General features: G+C 29.8%; 1 protein-coding gene across 2 annotated transcripts; it reads left to right on the forward strand.

The window, feature by feature from the left end:
* The first annotated feature begins 5,273 nt into the window (after positions 1–5,273).
* On the forward strand, positions 5,274–10,410 carry LOC124418924. 2 transcript variants are annotated; one of them, XM_046946862.1, is made up of 4 exons: positions 5,274–5,593; positions 9,020–9,303; positions 9,463–10,117; positions 10,194–10,410. In XM_046946862.1, the coding sequence occupies exons 1-3, from the start codon at positions 5,331–5,333 to the stop codon at positions 10,086–10,088; spliced, it is 1,173 nt and encodes a 390-aa protein (XP_046802818.1). In that variant the 5' UTR covers positions 5,274–5,330; the 3' UTR covers positions 10,089–10,117; positions 10,194–10,410. The 2 variants fall into 2 exon arrangements, with proteins under 2 accessions (XP_046802818.1, XP_046802817.1); XM_046946861.1 differs by lacking the exon at positions 10,194–10,410 and having other exon boundaries at positions 9,463–10,181.
* The last annotated feature ends 1,974 nt before the right edge of the window (positions 10,411–12,384 follow it).

Below are 12,384 nucleotides of genomic sequence, written 5' to 3' on the forward strand. Positions count from 1 at the left end.
ATCACCACTAACCTACCGGAGGCTACAACTAACTAACTAAGGGCGGGTTTTCAGATAAAGATAATCTACATTCTTTGTTTAAACCTGGTTTAATATATGTTTTGTGTTTTTCCATAAACAGTAACGTTACTTATTATCTTTGTTTAACTGAGTGTTATTGGTGAACAGTGAATTTAAATCCAAAACTGAAAAACACAATCATCGGTTAAATTTCCGAGTTTTAACTAACAGCAAGTTAAGCCTAGTTTAACTGAGTAGTAAGAAACCCGCCTAAGTAACTAACAAGTTATTAAAAATTTGCCTTTGAATGGTTCGCTATTTTACTGTTATAAAGGAATTCCTTGTCATTGATTTTTTTATTACTGCCAAGGAATGTATTATTTTAGAATTGTTAATTGTGATCCATTGCAATCAAGTCAACTAAAATTTGACTCTATATGGTTCCATCTCGGCAACATATAGCATCTATATAACAGTTATAAATTTGGATAGCTGAGGTATTTTAAATAATGAATAATAATAATCCAACGCATTTACCAATAGTGCTATGACTGATTTCTGCCAATCTCCTTTAGAAGGGGTTGTTCCGCTTATAAGAAATCTTAATGTAGTAAATACCTCTAGATAAAAATCCAATATATTTTTACTAACTTCATCTGCACCTGACATACTCCAACACCAGATATACTCTATTTTTCAAAACTATACAAATTTCTCAAGTTTTCCAACATTATCATCTAGACAAAAGTTAACAGCGCCTGCATTTATTATGTTTAGCCTATTGTCTGTCTAAGTAACCAAGTAAATCCAAATTAACTAAAAGTCCATTGATGTCCCAATTCCATAACAGAGATAAAATCTTTTCTACATCGAATTCTAGAGACAGTTTCTTATTCCAAACAAGATAAAGACATTGGAGATTAAGTTCTCTACAAGATCAGTACCAAATAACAACAGAGCGAGTGATCAAATTCCGTTTACATATTTTTAACTCAATGTTTATATAGGAATATTATTTTTTCAACACAACTCCTTCACTGCTAGAAAAAATTCCAATAAATTAGTACAAAACTAATAAAAACTCAATAAATTGTAACACATTTTGGCTTTCAAAACTTAAAACATATATCCCACTTTTCTTTCAAATTTAACTTCCCGTTAAACTAATTAACTTGCTGTTAAACTTTTGCCATAAATAATGTTTGGTTTCAATACCAAAAAACTAAAACTGCTAAAAAGGATAAAACCAACACCTACACACACCAACACATAAGAGAAATTAACAAAAATTTTAGTTTTTAGTTAAAGAAATAAAAATATTTGTGGTTTTTGTCAACAAGAATTTTAACGAGATTGAAATGAATTTATGGACTTAATGGAGCAACTATGGAAATCAAGGAAATTAAGGAATTATTGTTTTTTGCATTTTTAGTTTAACAAAACAACATTTCGTGTGGTTTTCGAAACATAAAAACCACAAAAACTCATTATAGACGAATTAAAGCAAAAAAAAAAAAATTGAGAGAGCAAAAAAAATTTATACATAAAAACCATTTATGAAGAATGTTGCCAAAGAATGGTAAAGTCAGGAGGGTGACAAATGGAAAAAATAAACAAAAACAGGAAAAGAACCATCAACATCAACAACACTCTGACCTTTAGAAAAAATACACATTCTTACACATACAAACTCATACCTCTATTATGGCAAAGGAATGTGTGTAAGAATAAAGGAAACGGAAATGTCCTTATACACACACACACGCACCCACTTCAATTATGTTAAAACTATTTTTATGGCCATTTTGCGTCACAACCACAAACAAACATGAACATAAAATATTTTTTATTTCGCATATACGGATATTTTTATTTAGATTTTCGTTGCTACGGCTTATCGCTATAAAATTAAATACAAATCATAGTCTTATTGTTTTCCATTTTGGTTTGGGGATTTAGTATAGTTTTGAGACAATATTATTATTTACGTTGATTACATTTTACATGTTTTATAAATGTTATATTGTGGTCTTATTGTCTTATATGATAAAATCATAAAAGTATAAAAAGTGTGTATGTATGCAGTAAGATATGAATGAGTACGTCTTTGACATTGAATTTTAAATATATTTAAGACGGAATTTAATTTGTTTATAAAGTTTATAAAGTAGTGGTGTGATAGAAACAAATTTTTAAATTTAGTTTTTAAGGTTCCGCCTTTTAAGCATTTTTTTTTTAATTTAATAATTTAATTTAATCATATTTTACGCAACTTATCGGAATTAACTATGATTATAATGATTATATAATTATTTTAACTATATACATATATAAAATTAAAGCTTATTAGTGGAAAAGTAAAATGAAGAAACCCAAATTGTAATTTATTTAAAGAAATTTTATATAATATTTATATTATTTATTATACTAGCTATACCCAGTGTGCTTTGCTACTCTAAAAACAATATAAATAAAACCCCCACTTCTAAGATCGTATCAATTGTTAAAATACACAGCAAAAACTCGGTAGTAAGTTGTAGGGTAGAAGGGGGATCATACGCCATAGGGGCACATATGTCAATGCGAAAAACTGGAAAACCAAGTAATTGATTTTATCACATTATCAAATTTTGTTTTCGTTTATCGATTATCTATCATTTCTGAAAATTTGAAACAATAACTTTACATATGATGGGAGGCAGACATGATTAATTGTTTTTCAAATATTTCACTGTGTGAACTTTTTGTGCTAACTTTTTTAGTTTTTGTGATAGAAAAAATATGTTGGTCAGTATTAGAACGTCAATAATAGTGAACAATAAGACATAATAATATTTTCGATAATATAATTTGAAGCCCGAAAAAATTGAAACTAAACACTAGAACTGCCCGTGGGGCACAGGCGCCAAATATATGTAATGCTTGTGATGTAAAACAAAATTTGGTTAAAATTTAGAAAAAAATCAGTAATAATTTGTTTGAAATTTTTTTGTTAAGTTTTGTGAAATAAATAATAAATATCTGGTTTATTATACTTTGTTTAATAAATTAAAGTATAAAACAGCAAAATTAGTTTTTATTTTTGTAATTTTTTCTTTTATTTTACTAACGACAAATCTGCCCCATCCTTTTGGCGCATTTACCCCATGGATGGGACGGTGTCGTGGTTTTTGGTCAGTGCGGAAAAGTTAAAAAAATATGTACATAAGTATGACTTAGGAAGTAAGTATCCGAACCAAGAAAAAAATTAAGAATATGTATTATGGTTTTAATTTGAGGCCGTCTCAAAAAAAAAGTGGCGTATGCTCCCCCTTTTACCCTACTTCCATAAACACTTACTGTTCAATGACTATTTACTTGACGAAATTTTGCACATGATTTTTTAATGGTACCGTAGACGAAGCCTATTGAAAATGATCAACGTAACTCTATTATTTCACCTAGCCCTCTACAACTGAACCCGCCGAATAGAGCTTTTAAGTTCATAATTATGTTTAATATACTCGTATCTCGACAAAAAGCTGCAAAACCAAGTTCTTTACTAACCTTAATGGCCCTCATGAACTCTATAATTATAGGGCCTCATTCGACCCTAGCCCCTTTAAAATTTAACTTAAATAACCACGGTTTTATTAAACAATAAATGTTTAAGCATATCTGAGGCAAGGTACAATTCAACTTATATGCTTTATTATGAAAACTAAATCACATTTTATTCGTATACAGGTGTAGGGTATTGTATGGTAGGCCTCGCCCAACTATAACTTCTTACTTGTTATTATTAAAAACAAAACCACTTACTTAACAACTTCTTTGTAAGCAAAATATATTGTTCTTTAACTTCCTATTTGTAAACGATCGTAGATGGCATCACCTTGTTAAAATAATGTGTTAAAATGCTAATAAAGATGTAGCGAAAAGAGGTTTTATTAACTCATTACTTTTCAATTGAAGTTTTTCCTGGGTAACTAAAGGTATATAGAGAGGGTTTGTTCTTATGTTGTCAGGTTTTTACACACAAAAAGTTATTTGAGTCGAAGGCACTCAATTTGATCAGGAAAAAAAGATAACTCACCAAACGTAAAGTATTAAATTGATGTTGAGATGTTTAAAGGTTAACTCACTAAAATTAAATATAGTGTAGTAGCCAAAAATTATATATATTTCTCTTGCATTCACAGAAATGGTGAAAGGTAGTTTCTTTCTTTTCAAAGTATTTACTGAAGCTCAAGTTGACTTATATATTTAGGTATTTCTGACACAACATTCCCATTTTCTGTCTGAGTGCTTTTGAAGAGCCAAGACTAAATCTTAATTGAACAAAAGATGCCTTCTTCTCAAGTTAAAAAACTTTTCTCCTCTTAGATCTCTAGAATCACAGAAGTGACAAAATCATGATGATTAGAGAAAATATAATGTTTCAAAATAGGATTACAGACTTTTAGATTTCAGTCTGGATTGCATGCGATCACCAAAAAAAATTAATTTTAATAAGATTGCCTCCCACTGTATGTTTGACTTTAATTAAATAAACAAAATTTGTTAACAAATTGAAAAAGAGTTATCACATTTTAACTAGATGTTATAAAAATCTTTTAAAATACCAAAAAAAAATTATGAAACTTAAACAATTATCACGTCAAAAAAAAACAAAAAAACAACCAGTGACAATCATGAAAACACTTACTGTGCAAACGAAGGGAACGATTAAAACATCAAAAGAAAATTTAAGTTAAATGACATTTTACGCCAGAAATATAAAAATAAGTGGCAATGTGCTGTGTGCAACTTACTACAAAGGTAAAAGGAAAAAATTTAAAATCATAACATAAATAATCAAAAGTTAAAAACAATTTCATTAAAAAAATATATTTGCAGCAACAAGTAGATATTACAAATATAATGTAAGTAAGTGAGTGATTGTATGACGATATGAATGTTATTTGTAAGTGGTTTACAACTGGCGTTACTAATTGTTTTACCAACGTTATGAGTACATAAACTTAAATTGTGTTTTCAAACTTAGAAAACTTCAAAAATATAATTGTTTTATTTTTTTTTTCTTTGAACATAAACTTTAGCTGAAATCAAATTCCCCCTACAATTTTTAGCTTAAATTGTGTATGTCCTACTTAGTAGTTATTGATGGAAATTTCAAAATAAATTTTAGTTCAAAAACCATTTTCAACATAATTGTTAAAAAAAAAAACTATATTTTTATATAAGTTTAAGTTTTCATTGGTGACAACTTCAGTTGCTTGACTTAATGCGTGCGGTGAAGATTAAAATCGGTTAAACTTAATAAAATAAAATATTTATAAAATTTTAAAATGTTTTTTATAAATATTCATACTTATATAGTGTTTTTAATAATATTTAATATATTTTTAATCGAAATAAATGCCAAAGAAATAAAAAACGATGTAACCACTTCACCAACACCCACCACAACTTTACAACGTACTACATCGGAGGGTTATGTTGTAGAATCCTCGGATTTAACTAAACGTGATATAAAAACTAAGGATTTAACTGCAGCAAATACATTGGGAGTAGCAGCCAAAAGTTATGATCCACCACCAGAGTTTTATAGGTGTGAAAAGTGAAATATAAATATTTAACAACAAAATGAATAACTAAATTTATTAAAATTTTAATATAAAATAATTCATAGAAAGCTTAATACCCAATAATTCATGTGAAATATTTATTAAATGTTATTTATTCCCCATTGTTTGCAAACATTTATCCTTTTTTCAAAAATCACAATATTTGCGGTCAATACACACAGAAAATCGCAAAAAATATTTTTCTAAAACTTATTTCCCCAGTTATAAGTTAAATAAATTTATGACTGGATAAAACAATACCAGGCAACCAAACAAATAATCGAAAAAAAAATAATGCAAACATATTAACAATATTTTCATTGTCGATAAAATGTTAGGAATTTTACAATGTATATCAACAAATAAAAATATTCGAATACCACAACTCTTTCCTCCATAACACCGAAAACAAAAAAAAAAACAACATTTTTAAAATACGTAACTCGAACAAAAACATTCTTTGCTGCATGTTCGGGCAAAAAAAATCAAGAACAACAATGACGTGTCCCCCTCCCCCTAATCACAAAAACATATAAAACAGATTATAAAAAGTGCAAAGTTTAAACGTTATAACAAATAAAAACTTTCACTAAAACTACTACTCCATAAACCTGCTAAGGAAGAAAAAACAGGAGCAGGTATTGGGTGCTCACTACTCCTTCCAAATAAAATTTTTAAAAAAATTTTCACAATCTGTCCAATACAAACAACTCATTCGTTTGCAAAATATTTTGCAAACAAAACCATAAAAACACAAAAATTCACAAAAAAAAGGTATAAAAAGGAGTTTTGTACAAATTATATTTTTTCTTCTTTTTTTGGCGATAACAATCTAGTGAAACGTTATAAAGTAAAAATGTCTAAAAAGGACTAAAAGCAACAAATTATAAACAAAATTGTTTTTTTATTTTGTAAATCCATTGACTTTTGCTAGCGTAGCATGAGTGAGAAGGTGACAATGAATACTCGTGTTAAAGGAATGAATTCTTTTAAATTGAAAATCCTTAAATTCATGGTGACCATTTAAGGATTAACAATTAATAAAATGTAGACTAAAATTTAATATATCTTAATAAAAATTTTTATTCTAGAGTTCAGATCTGTTTTCTTTGTTGCCCATTCGTCGATCATATTTGATAACACGATCAGGGGAATAAGAATAAAAATCACTGTACAATTTTTTCCAAATATTATGAACTCGTTCTTTTGTATTCTTATTTAATATAAGTAAAAAAAGTAAGCATAAATTCGTCGATCATGATCGATTCCACGATCAGGAGAAAATCTCTTACGAAATAATTATGTCAAAGCATTATATCCTTGTTAACTTAGAAATTATTAATAAACGCTTCAAAATTAAATTCTCCGATATTTCACGGAACATATGTGATCAACAACAAGAGGCTAAGATCACCATAAAATTTTTGAAACATGCAAGAATGAATAAAATTATTTACAAAGTTTATAGTACATACTTTTTATGTTGGAATTTTGATTTTTATCTACTATGATATTGTGCTAATATAAACGAGTCACTGAGTTCAGGAGTCTATTTATCATTGATTTAGACTGGCCAGAGTATTAAACTCAGGAAGCAAAACCGTTGATCATTACCTCAGAGTCGTGAATAATTTGCTTAAAGATGGATTGAGCTCGTTGACCAGGCTTCATACAGGGTAAACCTGTGTGATTAATGCTCAAACTATTTTATTTAAATACTTAAGTCCAGATAAAGGTTTGTAGTATTGAAGTAGCCTCTCCAATGACTTAAACAACAATAGTCATAATATTTAAGCCTAAATTCTTATTTTATTTCTTTCTTTTTTGAGTTATCAATTGTGCCCTTAACAATGAACTAATACTTTTAAAGTTATGATCCCAGTTCAGAGAGTAAAAAACTTACATGCCCACAACAGAATATCATCAGGATATCGCAAATACCCTTCGTCATCACCATCATATGGTGGTGCACTAACGTACATATTTACGTGTATTATGAATATATCCCTTTTATATGCGACAACAACTTTCTAATACCCCGGTAATTTACGTGACCATAAGGGAAATACCAAAAACAAATTTTATATTTAAAAAAACGGTCAATCCAAAGAGATTTAATTGAACCCTACAATTAACAACATTTTATAAGTTTTTTAGTTCAGTTCTGGTTCAGTTCTAGTTCTAGTTCAGTTCTAGTTCAGTTCTAGTTCAGTTCTAGTTCAGTTCTAGTTCAGTTCTAGTTCAGTTCTAGTTCAGTTCTAGTTCAGTTCTAGTTCAGTTCTAGTTCAGTTCTAGTTCAGTTCTAGTTCAGTTCTAGTTCAGTTCTAGTTCAGTTCTAGTTCAGTTCTAGTTCAGTTCTAGTTCAGTTCTAGTTCAGTTCTAGTTCAGTTCTAGTTCAGTTCTAGTTCAGTTCTAGTTCAGTTCTAGTTCAGTTCTAGTTCAGTTCTAGTTCAGTTCTAGTTCAGTCTAGTTAGTTCAGTTTTCTAGTTCAGTTCTAGTTCAGTTCTAGTTCAGTTCTCTAGTTCAGTTCTAGTTCAGTTCTAGTTCAGTTCTAGTTCAGTTCTAGTTCAGTTCTAGTTCAGTTCTAGTTCAGTTTCTAGTTCAGTTCTAGTTCAGTTCTAGTTCAGTTCTAGTTCAGTTCTAGTTCAGTTCTAGTTCAGTTCTAGTTCAGTTCTAGTTCAGTTCTAGTTCAGTTCTAGTTCAGTTCTAGTTCAGTTCTAGTTCAGTTCTAGTTCAGTTCTAGTTCAGTTCTAGTTCAGTTCTAGTTCAGTTCTAGTTCAGTTCTAGTTCAGTTCTAGTTCAGTTCTAGTTCAGTTCTAGTTCAGTTCTAGTTCAGTTCTAGTTCAGTTCTAGTTCAGTTCTTGTTCAGTTCTAGTTTAGTTCTAGTTCAGTTCTGGTTTAGTGGTAGTTCAGTTCAGTCTTGCATTCTTAATTTTGTTTGTAATACATTGAAATGTTGGTAGTGAACCCAAAAAATGTTTATATTCTAACTCCTTAATATATTCTAAACCAACCAAACCATATACGCGTGTATATCCGTCTGTCTGTTGAAAACCCACAAAGGCTTAAACTAAGGAGCTAGAAAACTGAAATGTTTGATATTGATACAATTTTTAAAATGATAAAAGTAGGTCCCTGTTTGACCTTAACTTTCACAAAAAAGTCGCTTTCAGAATATGACATTAAAGTAAGTTTAAAAATGAACAGGAAAAGTGTCATAAATCGTCAATTAAACCCACTATATATATCCTCCAAAAAATATAACCCTTTAAAAACTAACTTAAGTATTTTCATGATATTGCATTAAATTATTGCGAACCAACTATTAAGTTATTTCAAAAACTTAATTAAACTTCCAAAAAACCGAACAAAAAATAATTCATTTTTCATAATTATTATTCTACTTATAGAGGTCCTGGTTCAACAGGTCATTTCATATCAACTGTAGAAGCTCCACAATATAATAATAATTATAAACCCTCAAATGGTTTTATATCCCGGCCCATAGCATTTCCAGACACTCACAATGCCAACAGTAACAACAACAACCAACATAACAAATACAATGGAGGTGGAACACAAGATAACAGCGATGTACATTTGGCCAACAGTTACAATTCTTGGCAACATCTCAAAGGAAAAGTGGGAGTGCTGTTGAATAAAAAAGGTGCTCTGCAGGATAGAATTAGCGTGGGTAAGTGATATGAATGCGTAATCAAGGCAATATACAGACGCCACAACTCCAACAAAATTGCAAAATGATTTTGTGAACAAGAACAAATACGAAAAAAAAACTTCATAATTTACATTTGTTGTGTTTTCTTTACTTTTTCTCTCACAATTGTACCCTTAGGACATTATACGACATCAGACCATGGAAGTAGCTCAAATGGTGGCTATGCATACGAAAGTCGTCCTTATGGTGGCAAAGAACATCATGTAGAATACATACCCACTAATCCACACTATGGTGGTAGTGTGCCGACTACTGCTCACACGGGTGGCTATTATGGCAGTAGTGCTATAGCAGAAGGCATACCATTCGATGTTTATGGAGGTAAAAATCACTATTCTAGTTCAGCTGGTGGCGACTATGCTTCATACTCCTATGCAGAAGGACATGAACCAGCTGCACATAAGTCTCATCCGGACATATCGCAAAAAGCCCTCTTAGCCAAAAGCTTTCTCATACCTTTGGCCAGCGCTGCTGTTTTAGGTATAGCTGCAGCTTTGGTCAGCAATCCCCTGCTCCTACAATTGGGCACTGTGTCTGGTGTGGCACCGGGTGCTGCTATTTTGGGTAAACGTAGAAGAAGAGACTTGACCACTTCCGCTACTCTTAATGACAAGAGCACTAATAGCTTAAATTTAGCATTAACATCTGTAGAGGGTAGTAAAAAGGATTCATCTTTACTTGCTTATAGTGCCCATCATCAACGACAAAATCTTCATCATCATCCACGTTTTGTGCGTACATGAGACACATGTGTAATGCCTGCTTTCTAATAGTAACAACAATTTCATTGAAATAAATAAAAACTTATTCGTACCATTAAAAATGCATTATTGACATTTCATTTACAGAGTTCGTTTTTTTAATTTTGTACAAATCTTATGAGAAGAAACACTTGTAGAGATGAGAACGATAACAAAAGCTGCTACATGGATTCTACCTGTCCCCAATGTAATTAGAAAATTAAAATTAAATCAATTAAATTGTTTGTGACTTATACATGTCTTAGGAAATTATATAAATAAACTCATGTTGACATTATAAAGTACTAGCCATAGAAAAGGTATACATAGAACTGAAACTGAGTATGACATAACCTAAGTCTGCTGTCAAAAACCTAAGTCGTGAGAATGTATTAGTTGAAAAATATTTAACCCAACAAACACAAACTCTTTCGTTTAAAAAGTTTTTATATTTTTGTTTGATATTATATTTCGATATTTTATGAAATAATGTTTTGAATTAGCCATTTTTATTCAATATCAGTTGACCAATGTAAGAAAGATCTTCATTAAAAATTATTCTTAATTTTAAATAAACTCTTTGTGTTTGCTGGGTTGAGTCAATATTGACACTTGAAAATTATATTAAAAAAATAAAAACGATTGAAAAATTTGTTTTTTTCTGAAAATGTTTTCAATAATTTTATGGGAAAACTTAACTTATAGCAGTGTTTATTGCAGCAGCAGGGGCTATTTTGCCAAAGGAATTGTGCTAATGCTAAAATTAACGCTTGATATGAACGATTATTGTTAATTTCAAAGCAGACCAAATGCAGTCTAAATACACCCTACACCACACCAATAAGAACGGTATTTTGTTTATGTCTTAAAGTTTGTAACACCTGCGTCGACTTAATGATGTAATCCGCCCATAAATTAGCCTATTGAACTTTTTTGTAAGCGGTACATGCTAACAAGAATAGGGTATTTATCAAATTCGACTCAACAAATTTTATATATACGAAATTTTGACTATATATTGTTATAATGAGTAGTACATTCATTAATTAAGCAAACATCAATCTCTTGAATATAACTTCTACATTAAAAAATACTAAATAACTTATTGCTACTTACTCGCAAAGTGGTAGGGTATGATGTATTCGGATACATTTTGTATACTTTTATATTTTTGTTATTTTATGTAAACGAAAATAAAAATACTCATACAATTGTATTAAATTCACACAGAACCTGTACATGTGAGAGAGTAATATTTCTTACTCTCAGTAACACTTCTATTTATTTTTCTATGGTACTAGCTATACCCAGTGTGCTTTGATCCTTCATATGTTAAAGATTTCACTAGTTATTGCGTAATTCTTATAGTTGTCAAAAAAACGAACTTTTATGTTTTCACACAAAATATCGTATATTGAGAGGAAATAAAAGTGATCACAAATTTTGCTTGTTTTTTCTGTATTTCTAATAGTTTTCAAAAAAAAACGTACTTTTATGTTTTCACTCAAAATATCGATTTTTGGTAGGAAGTAAAAGTGATCACAGATTTTGCTTGGTTTTGCTGTATCTCTTATAGTTTTCGAGAAAAACGTACTTTTTTCACTCCAAATATAGGTTTTTAGTATGAAATAAAAGTGATCACAGATTTTGCTTGGTTTTGCTGTGCTCTTATAGTTTTCGAGAAAAACGGACTTTTATGTTTTCACTCAATATATCGATTTTTGGTAGAAAGTAAAAGTGATCACAGATTTCGCTTGGTTTTGCTGTATATCTTATAGTTTTCGATAAAAAAGACTTTTATGTTTTCACTCAATATATCGATTTTTGGTAGGAAGTAAAAGTGATCACAGATTTCGCTTGGTTTTGCTGTATCTCTTTTAGTTTTCGAGAAAAACGGACTTTTATGCTTTCATTCAAATTATTGGTTTTTAGTATGAAATAAAAGTGATCACAGATTTCGCCTGGTTTTGCTGTATCTCTTATAGTTTTCGAGAAAAAACGGACTTTTATGTTTTCACTCAAAATATCGAATTTTTTGGGAAGCAGAAGTGATCACAGATTTCGCTTGGTTTTGCTTTATCTCTTTTAGTTTTGTGGAAAAACGGACTTTTATGTTTTCACTCAAAATATCAACTTTTAGTAGTAAGTAAAAGTGATCACAGATTTCGCTTGGTTTTGCTGTATCTCTTATAGTTTTCGAGAAAAACGGACTTTTATGTTTTTACTCAAAATATCGATTTTTATTATGGAATAAAAGTGATCACAGATTTCGCTTGGTTTCGCTGTATCTCTTAAAGTT

This window comes from Lucilia cuprina, chromosome 3 (genome assembly GCF_022045245.1).
Source record: "Lucilia cuprina isolate Lc7/37 chromosome 3, ASM2204524v1, whole genome shotgun sequence".
Classification (NCBI taxonomy): Eukaryota; Metazoa; Arthropoda; class Insecta; order Diptera; family Calliphoridae; genus Lucilia; species Lucilia cuprina.